The 23,410-nt window shown below is 39.8% G+C and overlaps 1 protein-coding gene across 2 annotated transcripts in view; it reads left to right on the top strand.

Moving 5' to 3' along the window:
* Positions 1–1,404: 1,404 nt before the first annotated feature.
* The window catches only part of LOC147368472 (zinc finger protein 564-like), a 39,271-nt gene continuing 17,265 nt past the window's right edge, over positions 1,405–23,410 (top strand). The window contains exons 1-4 of one of the 2 annotated variants that reach the window (XM_086409161.1): positions 1,415–1,748; positions 7,866–7,992; positions 8,351–8,414; positions 9,021–10,783. In XM_086409161.1, coding sequence (XP_086265287.1) covers positions 1,746–1,748; positions 7,866–7,992; positions 8,351–8,414; positions 9,021–9,774 — 948 coding nt within the window. In that variant the 5' untranslated portion in view covers positions 1,415–1,745 and the 3' untranslated portion in view covers positions 9,775–10,783. Of the gene's footprint in view, positions 1,749–7,865; positions 7,993–8,350; positions 8,415–9,020; positions 10,784–23,410 lie in introns of those variants that run through there. The other variant, XM_086409162.1, reaches the window with a different exon arrangement.

Genomic DNA, 23,410 nt, shown 5'->3' with positions numbered 1-23,410 from the left:
TAGTAACTGTGAACCAGCATTATGAAAAAAAGTATTATAAAGCATGATCAAGATTGACTATTTCTTGGGATGAAAGGTTGGGCTAGCATCTCAAAGTCTTTAATGAAATGAATGAGATCAACAGGTTAGAAATCAAAAGTAGCAAGGCCTTCTGAACAGACTCTTTAGGAGGTCTGAGTCCCTCCTAAAGACTCTGAAGACAAACACAAGTCACAGAAGATACTCAAGAACTACTGGGAACCCACAAGTATTAGCAAAACCCACCCACGCAGGATGGCAACTAGAAACTGGCCAGTGGACCTTTCCAGTTGCCTTCCTGGCCTCCTGGCTATGTAGATTTCAGTACCCCACCCCTTCGTGCCTGAGTGACAAGCTGCAGGAGGATGGCTGCTCAGTGGAGCCATTTCTGCGGCTGCCCTGGGATGTATCCCTGCCAGGCACTTCTGGTTCTTTAACAGTTTTCCCAGGCCTGGATTGCTTCTGCTGTCCTCCGCAACTCCTCCTACACTGAGCTATCTGAGATGCTCTTCCCAGATTATAATCCTCAAATCTGTCTTGAATAAGTTATTCCAATTATTTCTTAGATTGAGTAATTAATTTTGGAAACCGTCTGTGTACCAACAAAATATTGTGATGTCAACAGTTAAAATATATGTAAGGTAACTGTATTCCTATTTCCCATAATAGAATAAAAACAAGAAATGATACTGTCAATTGGAATACACCTGGAGAGTATTACGGGCCACCCCGCCAGTAGAAGGCACCCATTAATTAATCATTTTTATGCTTTTAATATATTTGGAGATACATACAACAATCTCCACAGTCAAGTTATGCCTGGGAAATCCCATGGACAGGGGAGCCTAGTGAGCTACAGGCCACAGGGTCACAAAAGTTTCATATACAACTTAGTGACCAAACTACAACATATATAAATATGTGACTGACTCACCTGCTATTCTACTGAGGCTCGCACACCATTGTAGATCAGCTACACTGGAATAAAAAAATTAATAACTTAGTCAATAAAATTTCATCCAATGTAAAACGTACACCCAAGAAGTTAATGAAGACACCTCACAGGCTGTAGTTTGACTGAGGTTCGTGCTGGCACCCAGGTAAGGCTGAGTGATTCAGGCCTCCAACCAGAGCCAAGGGATTCTTGAGCTTCAGGACCTAATGAGTGGGGCTGGGGCAGGGATGGGTGGAAAGCTCAGCCCTCCTTAGGACCAAAGATGAAAATGGAGGCGACTCCTGTATTAGAGACGGTGAGTTCACATTTCAGTGTCTGCCTTTAAGAAGCACAGTTCCACTCCTCGCCACACAATTTTACGCCAAGCCCTTGACCCCGGGAGGATCTGAGACCCTTTTGTTCCAGGCAGGACTGGCCAGGGCCACCATCTTATCTGTACTTGCTCCATCTTGAAACGGAATCATAGACCCCGAAACTATTATTTTTCCAAGCACAAGTAACAGGCCAGGGGAGGTCCAATCCCACCTCCCACAGGTTGTCATTCTGGAGGAAGAGGCGGGACACTGGAATCTGTCCAGCCAGGAAGCCGCTGCCGCAGGTTGGCGGGGCAATTCTGCGCCAATGCCTGGACTTCCTTTCTCCCCCTGCGGAGAAGGACCGGTGTCTTTCCGGTTTCACCCTTTCGGTCCCTCTTACGTTCAGAAGCCCTGCGATCTGCGCAAGTCTTTGAAGCTCTTGGGAGGGACTCAGAGTAACTTCCAAGCAACTTGAAATGGTGAGTCCGCTGACTCGGTTACCGACACCGGAGGTGGAGTGGTTGCTACCGTCCGAAGCCGGCTACGGTTTGATCCGGCACCTCGGGGTCACCGCCGGAGTCCGGATACGCTGGGTCTGGGGCGCCACTCGGACCTCAGTCCCCTCCAGCTCGCAGAGGAGGGGATGGCCCAGCAGCCGGGACCCGGGCATCTGGCCTGGTCACCGCGCGCCGAAAGTTCGGCTCGCGCAGCCCTTCTTTCCAAGGTTGTGCGTGACCACATGCATGGTCTTCAGAGGACAATCGCGACTCGTTCTCCAGGTCGTAGGATTAGATGCTGTTTGGGGGCTCCCAGGCCTTAGTTTCTCGATCGTGCCCGATGCTTTGGGACCCCGTGGACTACTGTAGCCCTCCTGGCTACACTGTCTGTGGAATTTTCCAGGCAAGAATACTGAAGGGGGTTGCCATTTACTTCTCCAGGGGATTTTTTTGCGCCGGTGGTGAAATCTGCGTCTTCTGCGTTGGCCGGCGGTAATTTTGCCAGTGAGCCATCAGGGAAGCCCTTTTTATGACTGGCTGCTGCTGCTTCTACTAAGTCACTAAAGTCGTGTCCGACTCTGTGTGATCCCATAGCCGCAGTAAACATTAGACTTCCAGGTCTTTCCCCTCATTCCCAAGATTCCGATTGAAATGATCAATTCGTCTCTGCGGTGCATTTCAAACAAACCCAATATTTTAATTTTTTTTATCCTATTTGCTCAGTCTTGGATGGCATTTTTCCGGGATGTGGGGGAGACATTCGTAGGTATTTTATCTTAGCGGAAAGCCTAGATTAACCGCCTGGAAGTTGGTTGTCTGATAGCCATTCTTAGCCCGATTTTTTACTGGGAACAGATATTCCATAGGAAATCCTTTCATGGAGGTTTTCCTTTTTTTTTTTCTTTTTGGAAACTTTATTGACGAACTACCCTGTGAGTCCTCTTCAGAAGATCTACTCATTTAAGTTTCTTTTTTCTATACTGTAAGATATATTTAATTAATGGAGCTTAACGAACCGTATACAATATTTCCGAAGACTTAAGATGGGAATGTCAGTTGGGAAATAGTCCATTCTTACATTCCATTTGTTTCACTTGGTTTCATTCTCCGCGTGAGTATGGCGAAATCATGGGGGCGGGGGGTGCTCTACTTTTGGTCGATTTCCAATGGCATTCCAGGATTTACAGTTGCAGACAAAAAAGTATTCAAGTAGGATTACTTGTGTTGAAAATAATGATTGACATATATTTTTATGAAGGGAAGTTATTTGTGGTTTTCTGGGTGAAGTAGTAGACGTGGCTTGTACATGTCTTCTCTTGTTTTCACATAAACACTGGATTTGAGTGTTTTTGCTGAATTGGTCAAACAGGATTTGTGTATTTAACTTTTTAGTGGTGGTGTAGAGCACCTGTATGGGGAGCAGAGCCTAGGTTCATTGTCTTCAGGCTAAGGGCCCAGCTAAGGCCCTGTGGAGGGAACGTACTTGAAGGCCTTCATATACTTAGAATCATACAGTCTCTAGCTTTTTCAGATTGTCATTCCTTTTCATTAGTGAACATTATTTGATTGTATGGATGTACCACTGATTATTTGACTCTTGCAGGATTTGTTGCTTACCTGTTAACTTCTGCTCCCTGGGCCCCATACAACTATTTCTGTATGACTTTTGTGTGAATACAAGAGTTGTCCTCATTTCAGCAAATAACAAGGAGTGGTATAGCTGGGTCTTAAGATACTTAGTAAGGTAACAGTATATTTTGTTTTCAAAGAATGCTCCTGTCTTCCTTGATAGGGGTATCAAATTCCATTTTCCTCAGCAGTAAATCCCCTTGCCAATTCAGGAGCCTCCAGTTGGATCCCTGCTCTGGGAAGATTCCATGGAGAAGGAAATGGCAAAACACTCTAGTATTCTTGCCTGGAGCACCCCTATTGAGCCTGGAATAGTTAATTATAGTCCCTGGGGATACGGAGAGTGGTACTCACAGTCGCCACCTAGCGACTGAACAGCAATAGCTGAGAATGAGGATGATCACATCTAATTGGTATTCTGAGTATTTTTCTTGATAGTCATGAGTGTGTTGGAGAAGGCAATGGCACCTCACTCCAGTACTCTTGCCTGGAAAATCCCATGGACGGAGGAGCCCGGTGGGCTGCAGTCCATGGGGTCGCTAAGAGTCGGACACAACTGAGCGACTTCACTTTCACTTTTCACTTTCTTGCATTGGAGAAGGAAATGGCGCCCCACTCCAGTGTTCTTGCCTGGAGAATCCCAGGGACGGGGGAGCCTGGTGGGCTGCCGTCTATGGGGTCGCACAGAGTCGGACATGACTGAAGTGACTTAGCAGCAGCAGCATGAGTGTGTAGTGACAGTTTATTGTTTTATTTGCAGTTTCCAATTGACATTTGATGTTCAACTTGTTTTCATATTTCCTATTTCCCTTCTGTATATGCTTTTTGGTAAACTGTTGAGATCATTTGCCCATTGTTAATTGGATTATTTTGTCTTCTTACTATTGAGTTTTCATAGTTGTGGGGCTATTTTGAATACTAGTCATTTATCATATGTGTGGTGCTATGCTTAGTTGCCCAGTCGTGTCTGACTCTTTGTGACCCTATGGACTGCAGTCCACCAGGCTCCTCTGTCCATGGGGATTCTCCAGGCAAGAATACTGGAATGGGTAGCCTATCCCTTCTCCAGGGAATCTTTCCAACCCATGAATCAAACCAGGGTCTCCTGCATTGCAGGTGGACTCTTTTTCAGCTGAGCTACCAGAATACCCCATTTATCACATAAGTGATTTGCAAATATTTTCTCCTGTCCTGTGACTTAGCTTATCATTCTCTTAACACTCTCTTTCTCAGAGGAGGCATTTTCTATTAATGAAGTGAAATTATACTTATTTTCTTTTATAGGCCTTGTGTTTGTTGTTTGAAAATTAATCATCAAAGCCAAGGTGACTTAATTTCCTTCTGTGAAATTTTACAGGAGTTTATTACTTTTGTACTGTACATTTAGATCTGTGATGGTTTTGAGGGTTTTTCTGGTAAAATATGTAGTCCTGTGCCAACATTCATTTTATTTGTGTGTTTGTGAATATCTATTAATTCTTGCACTATTTGTTAAAAAACTTCTATTTTCATTTGAATTGCCTTTCCTTTTCTTTGGCCAACTTCCATGTGGCTCTCTAGGAAGATACTGATTTTCTTCCAATATTAGGATAAATCTTGCCCCGTTGTTTTTGAAGTTTCAACTTTTTATTTTCCAGATTATTATTATTATTCTCATTATCTTTACCTTGACTGCTTTGGATCTTTGCTGCAGCTTGCTGACTTATCTGTAGTTCAGGCACCTCAGCCTCTCTTGTTATGGACCAGGGGCTCTAAAGTAGGCAGGCTTGGTTGCCCTGGGATGTGCAGGACTTTAATTCCTGGAGCAGGGTTCTTACCTGCATCCCTTGTGTTGCAAGGCAGATTCTTAAGCACCAGGCTACCAGGGAAGACTCTGAATATGTCTCCTTAACCAAGAGTTATCTGTTGTTGGAGTATCTTTCAAATGTTTCACAGACACAGTTATGTGCCACCGAATGACTATTTGAATTTACCTACAGAATTCAGGAACATGTTCTTTCTTAGGAAGTAGAAGTTGCCTCTGTTTCTTGTTTGTGATGATAAATGGGTGCCTGATTTTACTAAGTCCTTTAAATTTTCATTTCTCCTGTATGTCTTCCTCATATTAGTTCTTTCTTTCTTCCCTTGTAGTCATAATGACTACATGTTTATCACTGAATCTGAGCAAACTCTAGGAGATAGTGAAGGACAACGGTGCCAGGCGTGCTGCAGTCCATAGGACCACAAAGAGTCAGAAAAGACTGAGCAACTGAACAAGAAGAATGCTACTTTTAGTCAGTCCACCTGCATAATTTATATTCTTTCTGATGAATTTTTTCTTAAAGATTTATTTATTTATTTATTTATTTTTGGCTGCGCTGGGTCTTTCTTGCTGCACGCAGGCTTTCTCTAGTTTCGGTAAGAGAGGGCCAGTCTCTACTTGCGGTGAGCAGTTGTCTCGTTGGGATGCCTTTTCTTATGGAGCATCGATTCTATGGGCAAGAGCTTCAGTAGTAGCCGTATGCTGGCTCAGTAGTTCTGGCTCTAGGGCTCTAGATCAGAGTCAGTACTTGTGGCCCATTGGCTTAGTTGCCACTTTGTCTGTGGGCTGTTCCTAAAGCAGGGATCAAACTCATGTCCACTGCATTGGCAGGTGGATTCTCAACCACTGACCACCAGCAAATACCCATTTCTAATGAATTTTCAAAGGTATCTTTCAAACTTGTTATATTAATGACTAATTCCCTCAATTTTTCCCTCAAAATGGCTTTGTATTCTTAATTTTCCTAATTGTGCTTACTAACAAAATTCTAGGAAGTTTTTTTTTAAACATGATATCATTAAATATTTCAGTCAACTTGATTCTTGTTTTAGTTTATGTTTGTCCTGAAAAGAAGTCCAATCTGACTGTAGTCTTTTCCTGTACATAAAAGTTTACTTCTGGCTTTTTATAATATATTCTCTTTGCCTTTGTTTTTTCCTCCTTTTGAATATAACATGCATTGGTCTCCATTTTAGGAGTTTTGATTTTTTGTTCACTGAGCTTCTTGGACAGGTGTTGTCTGTCATTAATGTTAGGAAAATCTCAGTGCTTGTGATTTCTGTCTCTCTTTTCATTTAGTTATTTTCACTAGCTGTACCTGAAATATTCCATTAATAAAATGTCATGTCATGTCAGGTTTCATGAATATTTTGTTCTGTGTTTTTTTATATTTTTAGCCTTTGTGTTAGACTCTAGTGAAACAGGTGTTTTGGGCGTACAGGCCTTTAGAACAAAATATTTGAGGAATTTTTTAAATGCCTTTCTTTTCTTTTCCCAGTATTAGGACTCCAGCTTGACCTTTGAGTCATGCTCTGATGGTTGTGGGATAACTTCTTTATTTCAAGTTTTTCAGTCTCTTCTTGTGAGATGGAGAATCACATTTAAATTCACAAACCACAGACTAGATTTACGCCTCTCTGGGGTTATAGTGGCTACTGGCAAAACATTTGTTCTTGAAATTGCAAGATAGAAGCCTTATGTTCTTTTGGAGGAAGCCAATGATGATATCCCCACATGTTTTATGATCACAGGAAAATTCATCCTCAAAGCATTATGGATGTTGATGTAGCTGTAGCTCTTAACATGTACTTAAAGGCAGTAAGGCCCAGGATATACTGTTAGTTTGTGATGACAAAGAGTCTTTCTGGTGTGTAATTGCACTGTGTGTTTAAAGTTTAGCTCAAAGTGCCCAGAGGCACTTGGTTAGAGTAAATTTTGTGGTCTAACATACTGTTAGTGATTCTTCATCTCTGAGGTCTAAGGTTGAAATCATTTGCTATCTGCATCAAGTTTTATGTAGAGAAAAGAGAAAAGCAGGTTCTGTGATTATTATCAACCAACTTAAAGGCAGTGTTTCTTCAGCAGAATATTTATATTCAGGCAGGTACAGGTGATTTTGTTTTCAAAAGACCTGGAGGACATTGGGACAGTGTGGACAGCTGGGCTTTGGTCAAATTTGAGTTATACTGGTCACCTGGCTTCTGATGTTAGGTTGTACAATTAGAAAAGGCTTTCCAGTTTTTTTACTGGGTTTTTATTCATTGAAACCCTATGCAATGTTGATCATCTGCCCCATGGGGTAGTGTAAAATGTAGACCATAAGGAAGAAGATGAAAGAATTTTTCCACAGGAAATCAGTGTTCCTGAAATTGTATTTGTTTCATTTGTAAAGGATTCCTGTCATTTCCCTCCATTCTCTGGCTTGGCCATGATTGTGATATAAGTAATACTGTGACCATAGAAATGATGTGTAAATAATTTCATTTCTTCATGATGCTATTCCATTATTGAGGAAGTGTGGAGTGTAAGTTTCTCATGATCAAGTCATAGCATAACTCTTGTCAAAGAACAGAATCATATGTAAGCTGCATAATATTTACAAGTGGAGTATAAATGTCTAGTGTGTCAGTCTCATGCGTCTCACTGTGCACATATTTTGGATGTTTTAGGACTCATTGGCCTTTGAGGATGTGGCTGTGAATTTCACCTGGGAGGAGTGGCTTTTACTGGATTCCTCACAGAAGAAACTCCACAGAGACGTGATGTTGGAAAACATCAGGAATTTGGCATCAGTAGGTAAGAATGACAAAATTCCCTATATTGATCTATTAGAGGTGTTTCTTACCTGTCTGTAGTGTTCAAAGATGTGGAGTGTGGAAAGACAATACATTGGTAGAGAAACTATGAGGGAAGAAAGGGCATTTCTCCTGCAGTCCAAAAGTTAGGACTTGACTCTTTGACCTCTCTGGCCTGGGTTCAATCCCTGGTTCAGGAAGTAATATCCCACAAGCTGCACAACATGGCAGAAAAAAAGAAAGAAAGAAAGAAATACAAACTGGGCAGGGTCAGAATTCATCATGGACCTAAAATCCAATGAATTTTTCTTTAATTTCTAGTACTTTGGGTCATATTTTTTTCTGGTTCTGCATTTCAGTGGCAAAACGGCCAGATCATCATGACATTGATGAACAGGAGAAAAACCATGGGAAAAAATTAAGGTGAGCCATATTCATGATACCCAGCATGTCTCATGTCCAAATTTTGGTGTATAATGAAAATTTTATAGGAATCAAAGAAAAGAAATAGCCCCATCTTCAAATTTATTTATTCTTGAAAATGTCTCTCCAAAATATTTTCTTAAATATGGAAGAAATGTTCCATGTTTCCAATGTAATTTGTTTATAGTTCATATTCATAAACTCTACATTTGAATATAAGGGTTTTTTTTTTAATAATTTTATTATTTATGTATTTCTTATTGTAGAGTTTGGGCTTTGGTACGTTTGGTCTCAGGCCGTAGAGTTTAGGCTAAATAGTTGTGGTACAAGAGCTTAGTTTCTCCGCAGCGTATGGAATCTTCCAAGACCCAGGATTGACCCCGTGTCTCCAGCATTGGCAGGTGGATTCTTTACCACTAAGCCACCAGGGAAGCCCTCAATATCACTTTTTAACAGAAAGGTTGAAATTCTGTTGGAAAGCATTTTGTATATTCAACTTGTTACAATTCACACAAGATAGAAAGCCTCACTATTCCTATAAATCATAATAAATACAAAAATGTAAAATAATAAAGGTATTTAGAATGTTGTTCTTATTATTTACAGAAGGCCAATGATAGAGAAACTCTCTGAAAGTAAAGACATTAGTTCCTTTGGAGAAAACTTCAATCTTATTAAAACTCTCAAAATGAGGGGGGAAACTCCTGATTTAAAACCATGGGAATGCAGTGCATATGAAGATACCATCATGAGTGGTTCATCCCTTACTAGATACATGAAATGTCACATTGAAGACAAATCAAGAGAACATCGAAAGTACCCTGAGAAGGTATGTAAATACAAAGAATGTGGGAAGGCATTCTTTTCTCCCAGTGCTCTCATATCACATGAAAGGAGTCACACTGGAGAGAAATGCTATGAATGTTTACAATGTGGAAAAGTTTTTTTATATCAAAACTCTTTGCAACAACACAAAAGAACTCATACAGGGAAGAAACCCTATGAATGTAAGAAATGTGGGAAAGCCTTCTTGTGGAGAATAACTTACCGGAATCACATGTTAACACACACTGGAGATTTACCTTATAAATGTCAGAAGTGTGAGAAAGCATTCCTTACTCCCAGTTGGCTTAGAAGTCATGAAAGGAAACACAATAGAGAGAAACCCAATCAAAGTAAGCACTGTGGAAAAGCCTTTAAAAGTCCTGAGAGTGTTCCAGTACATGAAAGAATTCATAGGGGAGGGAAACCCTATGAATGTAACCAGTGTGGGGAAACCTTCAATAATTTGAGTTCCTTAAAGGCACACAAAAGAGTTAACACAGGAGAGACACAATATGTATGTAAAATATGTTCTTAAGTATTGACTTGTGCCAGTGCTCTTCAAATACATGAAGCAATCCACAGTGGAAAAAACCATATGAGTGCATACAATGTGGGAAAGTCTTCAGATTTAAGGAAAGCCTCCAGAAACACATGATAACACACACTGGAGATGGCCCTTATAAATGTAAGGAGTGTGAGAGAGCATTCATTAATTTCAATTCTCTTAAAACACATGAAAGGAGTCACACTGGAGAGAAACCTTATGAATGTAAAGAATGTGGGAACGCCTTCATGTGGAAAGTAACTTTTCAAAGACACATGGTAACACACACTGGTGATTTACCTTTCAAATGTCAGAAATGTGAGAAAGGATTCATTTTTTTCCTGTGATCTTCAAAAGCATAAATGGAGTCATAATGTAGAGAAACCATATCAATGTAAACAATGTGGAAAAGCCTTTAAAGGTCCTGAAAGTATTAAAAAACGTGAAAGAATTCACAGGGCAGAGAAGCCCTATGAATGTAAGCAGTGGGTAAAGCCTTCCATTATTTGAGTTCCTTAGAGAAACACAAAAGACGTCACACAGGAGAGACAACATATGTATGTAAAACATGCTCTAAAGTATTCTTTTGGCCCAGCTCTCTTCGAAGGCATTAAAAAATCCACAGTGGAGAAAAATACTATGAGTGTATGGAATATGGGAAAGCCTCCAGAAACACAAAATAACACATGCTGGAGATGGTCCTTATAAATGTAAGGAATGTGTAAGTAAACATCTAAGAACCCATACTGTAGAAACATCCAATGATTGAAAAATATTCAGGAAAACCTTCACTTTCTCTTATGTGCTGGTGTATGAAAACATTCACATTGGACAGGAATCCTATAAAATATGAACAATGTGGAAAAGACTTTGTTTCCCCATAAGAATAAACACCTTCCTTCTGTCAGGAAGCCTTTGGGTATTTTTTGTTATTTGTACCTCAGTATAATCCCCCAATATGTTTATTGTATATGATTAAAGTTTTTTTTTTTTTTCCAAACAGTTTTTGTAGTTTCAAATATTTTACTGAGTCTTTTGGAAGCTTTTCTTAGCTAAGAAACTAGTTTTTCATTTCTGGAAAGAAAAAGTTCCCATTTTACTTATGAGTATTCTTTAAAACCTTGCAGTTTTTTCCAGTTAATCATTATACAATAACAGTTAGTTTTATCCTGTGCATAGAAGGTCAGCTAATTCATCCTCAGGCATTTTCCTAGGTTTAGTTATGAAAGGTTGTTGTTGAATCACGCGAATACACCGGGATTCTTGGCCCCCGGAGGAGAAGAATTCAATCCAGGGCCAGAGACGAGGCTTGATCGCTCAGAGCTTTTGTGTAATAAAGTTTTATTAAAGTATAAAGGAGATAGAGAAAGCTTCTGACATAGGCATCAGAAGGGGGCAGAAAGAGTACCCCTCTGCTAGTCTTTAGCTGGATGTTATATAGTCACTAGCAGTCTGTTAATGAAAGAAAGGAGTGTCTTAAAATTCAGAATGGTACCAGGCCCCTCACCCATAAGATGCATTTTGGGATAATCTTGGCACCAAATGGTTTATCCTGGGCCATAAAATGATTAACTTGAATCTTGAAGAAGGGCAGACCACCATACAAATAGTTTCATTTACATAGATTAGGGGAACAATATCCATACTGGTTTGTCAAGTAGGTTCTGGGCCAAGAGGCGGAACCGACTTGGAGACAGAGTTTGGGGTAAAGGCATAGTACATTAGCATAGCTTAAGACAAACATTTCCATAAGAAAAAGGCATTGGTTATCTCTAGACTCGAGAATAGCTAACTTCAGGCGAAACCGGGTGTCATTATGGCAACACAGTATTTTAAGAGAAACCTCCCTTTAAATTTGTATAGAGAAGGAAAAAATATTGCTAGTTTGTTTCCTCCTGCCGCTTAAGAGAGATAAAAAATGTCTGACACTTGCAGGCTATTTCCTCTATTTGGAGACCCCTGGCCTTCCTGCCTGTTACCCTCTCAGTTACAGTTTTGTATCAAAAGTAATTTTTAATTTCTAACTGTAAAAGTTAAATCATGGGATGTTTCAATACCTTTGTGCCAGTGACCCTTAAGATCACAACTCTCCTGTAGTCAATTACTGTGATGAAATAAATTCTATTAAGAATGAATACAGATAAACAAGATCCTAATGTATAACATAGAAAACTGTACTCAACATCCTGTAATAAAGTAGAAATATATATAATGAGGTATATTTGTATATATATAAGATCACTTTGCTTAGCAGAAATTGAGATAATATTGCAAATCAACTATACTTCAATAAAAATTAAGAAGAAACGAATGTTACAAGCCCATGAGACTGTGGTATGTAACAGTAAGAGGACACTCAAAGGCCTTCTTGTAGGAGTTGCACTTGTGTTAGAGGATTGGATTGCTATGCAAGGAAGCAAGGTGTTTTTCTTTATTTAATGCTTTCAGATGCTTATTTTATCATTGACGACTGGAATCATTTTCTTCAAAGCAAAAATTTTCTCATGCAGTTAAACTTAATTAGTAAGAAGCTTCATTCAATCATATTAGTAAGGCAAGGGAACTACTGGTTATTTTTATGATTTCATTTTTTTAAATCACTGGGTCAGGGTTATAAAATACATAAATTCAGTTCTTCTGTATCCTAGGTAATATTTTTTAATCTCTCTTATGACAATCAAGGCCTATGCTGCTGCTGCTAAGTCGCTTCAGTCGTGTCCGACTGTGCAACCCCATAGACGGCAGCCCACCAGGCTCCCCTGTCCCTGGGATTCTCCAGGCAAGAACACTGGAGTGGGTTGCCATTTCCTTCTCCAATGCATGAAAGTGAAAAGTGAAAGTGAAGTCACTCAGTCGTGTCCGACTCTTCGCGACCCCATGGACTGCAGCCTACCACCTTCTCTGTCCATGGGATTTTCCAGGCAAGAGTACTGGAGTGGGATGCCATCGCCTTCTCCGAATCAAGGCCTATAAATTTATGTAAATTGTGAGACAATAAAAGATGGCTCGAGAGAAAGATAGGACCATTCTGCCAGTGAACCTTTTCTGAAAGACTTTACAGTTTTCAAAAAATTAGTTTTATTGAAGTATAGATGATTTACCATGTTGTATTAACTTATGCTATATAGCAAAGTGATTCCATTGTATATGACATTGTTTTTTTATATTTTATTCTATTAGAGTTTTTCACAAGATATAGACCCTATAGTATACTGTAGGACCTTGATGTTGATTTGTTCTATGTATAATAGTTTAATTAGGCCAGTTTGAAACTTCCAGTTCATCCCTCCTGCCATCATCTCTCCCCTATGGCAACAAGAAGTCTATTCTTGATGTCTATGAGTTTGTTTCTGTTTTTTAGACAAATTCATTTGTGACATATTTTAGATTCTACATATAACTGATATCAGCTGTCTGTCTGATATCAGAAAGGGAGGGAGAACAGTTTCCAGGTGAATCCCAATTTGTGGAAAGATTTACTGTGTTACTTCTACCAGAAAAAAACAGGAATCAATTTCCTTAGGGACACTGTAGTTATTTGCATGTCAGAGTTCACTAGGGTTTGAAGCAAAACCTGACCAAAAATTTCCTTCCAGTATGAAATGTACGTAAGAGTGTTTAATGAATTATCTCACATTGTGTTTGAGAAGAACCCTTGCATCCCATCTGGGCTACAGGGTTCAAACTTCTAACCAGGACAAAGTGTTTTCAGATTCTTTACCTTAATTTCCAAATCAGTGGGGATTGGAAAGGCTCAATGCTGGGAAAGATCAAAGATTGAAATGAATTTAGACTGGGATATCCCTGGTGGTCCAGTGTTTAAGAATGCACACTTCCAAATCAGAGGGCACAGTTCTCTCCCTGGTTGGGGAAGATCTGCATGCTGCATGGCAATGCAAAAAAAAATAATATATTATGATTAATTATTAAATCATTGCCCAAGTGTGTGATGGGGTAGGAGGTGGGAGGAGGTTCAAGAGCAAAGGGACGTATGTAAACCTATTACTGATTCATGTTGATGTATGGCAGAAACCCACACACTTTGCGATGCAGTTTTCCTCCAATAAAAAATAAATTAAAAAAATTAGGATTCAGACTGTGTTACAGATGATGGAGAGGTCTCAGTATGGTGTTGGTGCTCCAATATCTGAGGAATGTATGTCTTTGAATTTGTTCTTAAATCACACAGGTGAATGTAAAATGGAACCAGAAAGGGAATAGACTCTAGAAAATCTATGTCTAATATTACTCACAGGCAAGATATCTCCAACTATAAATTTATTTTTGTATTATCACAAGTCTCATAGTCTATCAACAAATACCAGTCAGAAGGAAAGACAAATCATACTACCAAACTGCCTGGACTTCCCTGGTGGTCCTGTGGCTAAGACTCTGTGCTCCCCGTGCAGAGGGCCCTTATTCCATCCTTGGTCAGGGAACTAGCTCCCACATGTTGAAACTGAGAGTTTACATGCTGCAACAAAGATCTCAAGTGCCGCAGCCACATAAACAGAAATCAACATTTAAATAAAATATCAAACTCATTTTTTTTCAATGTCCCATCACCTGTGAATGAACAGACCATTGTAAACATTTAACTCTAGTTGCATTCTAGAAGTAACACTGAAATTCACCCATGGATTCAACAGGCTTCAAATGGGAAGAGAAAAAACTCAATTATCTGATTAAAGGAAAAATCTCTACCTTTAAACATTACGTACTTGTGTTGAAAGATAATTTACAGAATTAACGTATTAGTATTCATTTCTAAAATTCGTGGAAAACCACCATTTAAGGATATACTTGAAGAAAGATGCTTAGTAAACACAACATAATTATAAACTTTAAAACAACTCTTTCAAGATTTCTGGAACATGAGGCATTGATTACTTTTCATCAAATTATCTCATGTTGGGACTTCTCTGATGGTCCATTGTCAAAGATTCCATAGTTCCGGTGCAGGGGACCTAGGTTCCATCCTTGTTCCAAGAACTTCATCTGGCACACCACAACTAATGAAAGGCCTTTGCTGAACCCCGAAAGACTCAGAGCTTTTGTGTAATAGAGTAAAAGTATAAAAGAGATAGAAAGCTTCTGACATAGACATCAGAAGGGGGTAGAAACAGTGCCCCCTTGCTAGTGTTAGCAATGGAGTTATATACTTTTTAATTACTTATTACAGTGAATCAAAAGAATGTCTGGAGGTTGTAAAGACCTTACTAGACCCACTCCCATAATTTATAGGATTAGCCAGGTTTTTTCCAGAAACTGTCCTCTAGCAGGATACATTATTATTATATAATCCTAAGGAATGTAGAGGGGGGAAAAAGTTTGTCCTTTCCTCCTCCTTGAGAATTCCAGACCCCTCTCCTTGAGGACCCCCCAGACTTCTTATCAACCTGCCTAGGATTTGACTCTCTCATTAAAAGTTCTCATTCCACAACTAAAACATCCAGCATACCTTAAGAAAGATCGGAGATCCTCTGTACTACAACTAAGACCTGACTCAGTCATATAAAAAAATAATTTTAAATCATTTACAATTTTTTAAATTCTTTTATTGTAATATTTGTTTTATTTGGCTGTGTCTGGCCTTTCGTTGCACCCCATAGACTAAATGTCCAGTTGTGGTGTGAAGGCATAGGTCCATCATGAGCCTGTGGGATCATAAATCCCTGACCAAGAATCAAACTCCCGTCCCCTGCATTGAAAAGTGGATTCTTAACCGTGGACCAACAGGGAAGTCCATAAATACAAAAGGACATTGAAACGACCCAAGTGTCCATCAAAAGAAGAATGGATAAAGAAGATACGCTACATATATACAATGGAATGTTTGCCATAAAAAAGAACAAAATAATTTTCTGCCATTTGAAGTCCCATGGATGGACTACGAGATTGTTGAATGGAATGGGTCAGACAAAAGGATGGATGTCATATGTCATCAAGTATATGTGGAGTCTAGAAAGGGGGACAAAGGAACTTGTTTGCAGGAAAGAGATAGTCTTTTCTACAGAAAGCAAACATATGGTTACCAGATGGTAAGGAGGGAGAGAGAAGTTAGGAGATTGGGATGAAATGTACACACTACTATAGTTAGAACACATATCTGATGGGGACCTCTTGTGTACCTGAGAACTCTACTCTGTATTCTATAATGGCCTATATGGGAACAGAATTTAAGTAAAGAGTGTATATGTGTGGTTGATAAACTTGCTGTACACTGAGGCTAGCACAGCACTGTAGATCAATTATGCTTCAATAATAATTATAAATTAGTAGATTAACTACATTTCCTTCCAGTGTAAAATGTACACCTAAGAAGTTAATGAACACACCTCACAGCCTGTAGTTTGGCTGATATTTGTCTTTGCAGGCAACTTGTTTTAGTCACAAAGTCCTGTCCAACTCTTTGTGACCCCATGGACTGTGTAGCTCACCTGGCTCCACCTGCTCCTCTGTGGGATTTCCCAGACAAGCACAGTGGAGTGGGTTGCCATTTCCTTCTCCAGGGAATTTTCCTGACTGAGATATTGAACCTGGGTCTCCTTCACAGTAGGATTCGTTACCACTGAGCCACCTGGGAAGCCCTCACACCCAGCTAGGCCCATTGATTCAGACCTCCTACCAGAGCAAAGTGCTCTGGGATTCTTTCACTTAGGTACCAAAGACTGGTGATAGGGCAGATAAGGTTGGAAGCTGTAGCTATGTCAAGGATCAAAGATGAAAATGGAGCCAGCCCTTTAATTAGAGATGGTTAATTCTCATTTAAGTGTCTGCATTTCTTAACAAGAAGCATGGCTCTATGTGTGGCCACAGAGCCTTGCACCAAACCCTTGACCCCCTGGAGGATATCAGACCATCTTACTGGCAGGTCTGGCCCTGGTCAGCCTCATATCTCTACTTGCACCATCTTGAAGTGAAACAAGAATTCCAATGCAGAAGATGTGGAGGACATCAGAGGCAATCCCAGGGTAGAAAAAAGTTCTATTTGAAACCAAAACCATGCTTGAATAGGTCACATCCCACCTTGGAAAAGACCCTGAATCTGGGAATCACTGAGGCAAAAATGGAGAAGGGGCTGGCGGAGGATGAGATGGTTAGATAGCTTCACTAACTCAATGGACATTAAGGAAACTCTGAGAGAGAACTGAGGATAGAGAAGTCAGAGCTGCTGAAGTCCATGATGTCTCAAAGAGTCCCGCGGTCTTAACAATACCTTCATTGGTCCTCATTCAGGCATGAGGTGGGCAGGGCATTACAATCTGTCCAATCAAGAGGCCACTGAGTCAGGTGGGTGGGGTGATGCCTCCTGGGTGGGGACTTCTGCCTTTCTCTGTGCAGAGACTACTGTGTCCTGACCCATTCACTCGCCTGGTCTCTCTCATGTACCTTCTGTCGCCCTTTAATCTGCACTGCTCGTTGGAGTTGCTGGAATGGACTCAGACCTAGGAAATCTTGGAATGGTTAGTGTGGTTCCTCCCCACCCCCGGGCTAAGGACTTTGCAGAGGGACTGGTTGGCACTGGCTGAAACTGGTCATTTTTTGACTCAGCACCTCGCGATCAGTAACAGATCTGGGGATACACAGAGTCTGGATTCTTCTGGGTCCTCAGTACCCTCAGCGTCTCAGCAGGAAGGTTGGCCCGGCGACACAACTTCCGCAGCCCTTCTTCTCCCTCCGATTGTGTGGTGACATTGTGCGCGGTTTTAGGATGACTACGGGGACTTCGCTCCAGGGTCTGGGCATGGGATTAGCTGTTGTCTGACCTGACCCAGCACCTCCTTTTTGTCCAGGAGGCACCTGTTTTCCTCTGAGTTTTTTCAATGTTTCGGATGCTGAATCTCAACTCAAAGACTTTAGCTCAACAGTGTCTATTTGTAGGGCTGGCAATGAATTACTAAATTTCCAGATCGCGCCCCTCATTTCCAAATTCAGTTTTGCCTCTGCTATTCAAATGATATTGATATAAACTATTCTCCTCCATGGTACATTTCATACTAAAAGGGGAAACTGAGACTTAGTTCGCATAGTTGAAAACTGAACTTCATAAACTGGCAAACACTCACACAGGCAAAGTTTATTTTAGAGGGTAGAGATACAAACCTCTCAGCATAGAAACTGAGAGGGGTGCATGAGCCCCCAAAGGCAAGAATAGCAACAGTTTATATATTTACCAGTATTGATCTGTTCATTTTTGGTTGGCTTGGGGCACCTGCTATATGTAATTTTTGACCAATCAGTTAAAAAAGCTAAAATGTCCAGTTTGTCATTTTTATGACTTTTTGATTCCCCAGTCCTTGGGTTTGCTTTTGGGGTTTTTTTTTTAGGCATTCATTTGGCAGCCTGCAACTCTTTCTCATGACCTCAGGCTATTGTTTAAGGACCAGATGTATATTTAAAACTTAATGATCTAGCTGGTATATTTTTCCTTGATAATCTGTATGGCAATTACTGATTGTCTTATCATGGGTCTGGATGCTTTATGGCCCTTCAGACCAGGAATGCATTCCTCTGAATGCCTGAAAACTGTAACAAGTATAGCTATAGATTAGTGGAGCAGTACTCTTGCCTGGAAAATCCCATTGACGGAGGAGCCTGGTAGGCTGCAGTCCATGGGGTCGCTAAGAGTCGGACACGACTGAGCGACTTCACTTTCACTTTTCACTTTCTTGCATTGGAGAAGGAAATGGCAACCTACTCCAGTGTTCTTGCCTGGAGAATCCCAGGGACAGAGCAGCCTGGTAGGAGGCCATCTATGGGGTCGCACAGAGTCGGACACGACTGAGTGACTTCACTTTCACTTTTCACTTTCATGCATTGGAGAAGGAACTGGCAACCCACTTCAGTATTCTTACCTGGAGAATCCTGGGGACGGGGGAGCCTGGTGGGCTGCCGTCTGTGGGGTCGCAGAGAGTTGGACACCACTGAAGCAACTTAGTGGCAGCAGCAGCAGCAGCACATTCTGAGATAGAGGGTAAAGTCTGCATGAATTTTTAATGAATGAGTCTTCTGAGGAGAACTGGAAGCTTTTCTTCCTATTCCTATCACCAAATATGGGCACCCAGAAGGCCTGTAGAAATCAAATTTTACCAAAGCCCACCTGGCCACACAGTCCCAAAGTCCTCCAGGCCTTCAGAAGTAATCTAATGTTCCTGACTAAATGTAAATCTTCTTGTGGGGAAGCCCTGCTTTTAAGTTGTCTAATAAAGATCTTAGACTGTGCTCTTCCCTTTCCTCTCTCTCCATAATTTCATGCAGCTGGGAAGTTATTCTAAACTTAGAGCTCAGATCTGAAGAAAAAGGAATAAAACCGAGACCACAAAAGCCCTCTATTGTGTGTCTCAGAGCTTCTTCCAGCCAAACTATAGAGCCCACACTGAGATAATAGCCAGAATAGCTCTTTCTGGTCAAGCCCTGTCCCCTTGAGGAAAGGATAACAAGAGCTACAGATAGCAAGCGTGTTCACTAAAGTCCATATGCACTGATGGTGAATTTGTCCATTTAAAGGTTTCATCAGTGGATGCCTACAAAACAACATAAAGTCTCCATTCTGCAATTGCAGGACCTAGTATTTCTTGAGTAGACGCCCTAGCTGCTGCCTGGCCAACTTCATCTGGAGTTTATGGCATTAGAAGCTGTGATTCCCAATCTCATGAGAAAGAAGTGAAAAAATTTGAAGTAAAATCTTCCTAGATCAATGAGACTGGTGACTTCAAAGGGTAACTGTTGTCTCCAAAACTGGGAAAGAGAAAATAAAGAGGGTTCTCAAATATGGCACAAATATTGTTTTTAAGGCCTGTGCTGGGAAAAAAAAAAAAAAAAAAAAGAGTTGTTTTTCATTACACATGCAAAATGAAAGAAAAATATCCATAAACAGAATAACTTTCTTTAATACAAGATTTAAAATACACATAATGATAGTAAGTGAAGGAAAAGAAAGAAACAGAAGGTATAACTAACAATCACTGAGATTTTCTAAAAATTAATGACAGACAACAATGGTAGACACATGAAGCTCAGTGAATTTTAAATATGAAAACACCTGAAATGGAGACCAAAGTATATCATATTCAGAGCAAGAAAAATCAAAGGCAAAAGAATATATTTTAAGAATCTAGAGTAGGTGGGGTGGGAAACATCCCTGGTGGTCCATGGTTAAGAATCTGCCTGCCATGCAGGGGACACAGCTTTGATCCCTGGTCTGGGAAGATCCCACATGCCTCAGGGCAACTAAGCCCTTGCACCCTAGAGCTCATGCTTTGCAACAAGAGAAGCCACTTCAATGAGAAGCCCACGCACCACAGCTACACAGTAATCCCCACAGGACTCAACCAGAGAAAGCTCACATGCAGCAACAAAGACCCAGGGGAGCCAAAAATAAATAAATAAAGTTTTAAACTGTATAGGATTCTATATCAAGCGATATCATCCTTAAAAAATAAATAAGAACTTTCTAAGACAAAAATTGAGGGTGTTGGTCATTACATTGAAGTTGATGTTAGTCAACCTGCTTTGAAAGAAATGTTCAAAATTCATAAAAAGAATACAAATGAAAGTGGATTAGAAGAAGAAGACAATTTTTATATTATATATAACAAATGTAAAAACTAATTTATGTAAAAAAAATAACAACAATGACATTGCTAATGAAAACCTTGTGGAGTGAAATAAGAGACGGGGGAATTGAGACTAGTCTGGTATGAGGTACCTGTACAACCACTGCAGAAGTCAAGTGTTACTTGACAGAGGATGTGGGTTAGTTCTAACTGTACACCAAAAACTCAAGGGCAACCACTAAAAACGTGTTTTTGTTTTTTTTTTTAATGTGTAATTGATAGATAAAAGAGGATAAAATGAAGAATCAGGTAAAATGCCCAATTAAAGTCAGAGAAGGTAGAAAAAAGGGGGAAGGAAACTGAACAAAAGATCCAGGGCAACAAACAGAAACAGTAGAAGGTATGGTAGATATTAACCCAACTGTATTAATCACCACTTGAAGCACCAATAGTCTCAAAGCAAATGAAAGACAAATAGAGTAATAGATGTTAAAAATTCTAATTTTATGTTGTATACAAAAAACTCATTTTAAATATGGACACACAGGTAGATGAAAGGTAAAGGGATACAGAAAGATGTACCATGCCAAAACTAATCAAAAGAAAGGTGGCACTGGCATATCAATTTCAGACTATGCATATTGCAGACCTAGGAAGCCTGAGATAAAAAGCAGCTTTACATAATGACAGTCAGCTCCATTCTCCAAGAAGGCAAATGAATCCTTCATGTGTACACTCAGAAAAACAAAGGGGCAAAATAAAGCAAGGCCTGAAAGAGTGCAAGGAGAAATACATGAAACCATCATTACAGTCATACATCCTCACCCTCTTGTCAAAAGCTATAAATTTCATTAGGCAGAAAATCAGGAAGGACAGAGTTGAACTGAATAAGCACTATAGAACAACTTGATTTAGTTGTAATTTATGGAATGCTTTATGCAACAAGGACAGAATACACATTCTCAAGTTTACCCAGAACATTCACCAAGACAGAACACACACTCTGGGATATAAAACACGCCTTAACAAATCTGAAAAAAAAAAATCATATAAACTATGCTCTTCAAAGGCATGTGAAAGTGAAAGTTGCTCAGTCATGCCTGACTCTTTGCAACCCCATAGACTATAGAGTCCATGGAATTCTCCAGGCCAGAATACTGGAGTGGGTAGCCTTTCCCTTCACCAGGGGATCTTCCCAACCCAGGGATTGAACCCAGGTCTTCCACATTGCAGGTGGATTCTTTACCAGCTGAGCCACCAAGGAAGCCCCTCAAAGACATTTATCTAGATATAAATAATAACAACAATAAAAATGAAATAGATGTCAATAACAGCAAGAGAGCTGGAAAACATCAATATGTGGAGATTCAACAAATTTTTAAAAAATACATAAGATCAAAGAAGTCTCAAGAAAAAGGAAATATATTTTCAGCTAAATGAAGTGAAAACACATTTCAAAAGATGTGGGATGCAGCAAAAGCATTGCCTAGAGGGAAATTTATGCCAGGAAACAAATATACTGGGAAAACACCAAGATGCAGAATTTTAAAAATAATAAAAGTTAGGGGGAAAATGTAACATAATTGTGGGATATTGATGGAGAATAAAATTTTAACTCTCAGTTTTTGACAAGATTAGCAACGCTGATAAAGATCTAGTCAAGATAACTAAGAAAGGGGAAACAAAAAGTATGAATATCAGAAAGGAACAGAGAGGGAATTGAAAATGAAAAAGGATTTGATAAAATCCAAACTCCATTGATGATTACAAACTACTAACAGAGGTAACTTTCACTTTCTGAGAAGGAACACCCTCATGAGTCCTGTGGCCAAATCTATAACGTGATTATCCCTGTAAAACATCTGAAAGGATCCATATACAATGACAAAGATAGCTTCTGGAATTAATAAGAGGCTGAGATCAATGGTTCATCAATTGCTTTCCTACAGAACCAAGTGAACTTGGACCCAAGTACTCAAATGCACTCAACTGAACTTGGACAAAGATGGAAAAGCGATTCAAATGAAAAGGAAATCCTTTAAACAGATACCACGGGAAATAATGCATAGTTACATAAAGCACACACAGACACACAACAAATGTAGACACAGGCCTAACACATTGCAAAAAAAAATTCAAGACATTTGTTAGATCTAAATGTAAAATGTAAAAGCAATAAACTCCTAGAAATTAACAAAGAAGGAAATGTATGTGACTTTGGCTTCTTTGATGAATTCTCAAATATAACCAAAATGCAAGGTCTGTAAAAGAAAACAAAAAGGTAGAATTTCACTTCAAAGAAAAGAAAAAAACACCTTGCTCTGAGGAAGATGGTGTTAAGAAAATGAACAGGCAAGCCAGGGTGCAGGAAAAAAAATCTCTGCAAAACTCCTATGTGATAAATGATATGGTATCCAACATATCCAAAGAACTATTAAAGCTCAATAGTAAGAAGAATAAAACCTAGTTTAAAATAGGCAAAATGTCTGAATAAACAGTTCCCCAAAGAAGATATATTGAAAAGATATAGGCTATATGAAAACATACTCAACATCAAATGTCAATAGGAAATGGAAAATAAAACAGTCATGAGGCATCAGGACACAGTTATAAATGGCTCAAATTCAAAACTGTTGAACACAAAATATTGGTGAAGATGTGAATATAATTCTCAGTTACTGCTGAGGGGAAAGGAACTTGGTATCCCAATAGTGAAAGAAGATTTCCATCAAGAAAATAGACTCTTACTATGTATAGTAAGATCCAGCAATCATAATCTGTTAGTAATTTGCTATTTATCCCGATGTTTGCAGAAAACTTGTACACAAAGTTTACTCATGATTCACATGAGTTAAACAAGATATGCTTCAAGAGTCAAATCATCAGTGGTATATTCATATGATGAAATACTCGGTGATAAAAAAGAAATGAGGCGGCTTCCGGGTGATCCAATGGGTAAGAATCTACCTTGCAATGCAGGGGACACCAGTTTGATCCCCCACATGCTGTGGGGCAACTAAGCCAGCACACCACAACAACTGAGCCTGTGCCCCACAACTACTGAAGCC

This window comes from Bos grunniens, chromosome 7, assembly GCF_055505025.1.
Source record: "Bos grunniens cultivar Pamir isolate PY7600 chromosome 7, Bosgru_T2T1.0, whole genome shotgun sequence".
NCBI classification, from domain to species: Eukaryota; Metazoa; Chordata; class Mammalia; order Artiodactyla; family Bovidae; genus Bos; species Bos grunniens.
Note: the sequence above shows the minus strand (reverse complement) of the source record. Positions and strands in the feature narration are given on the sequence as shown.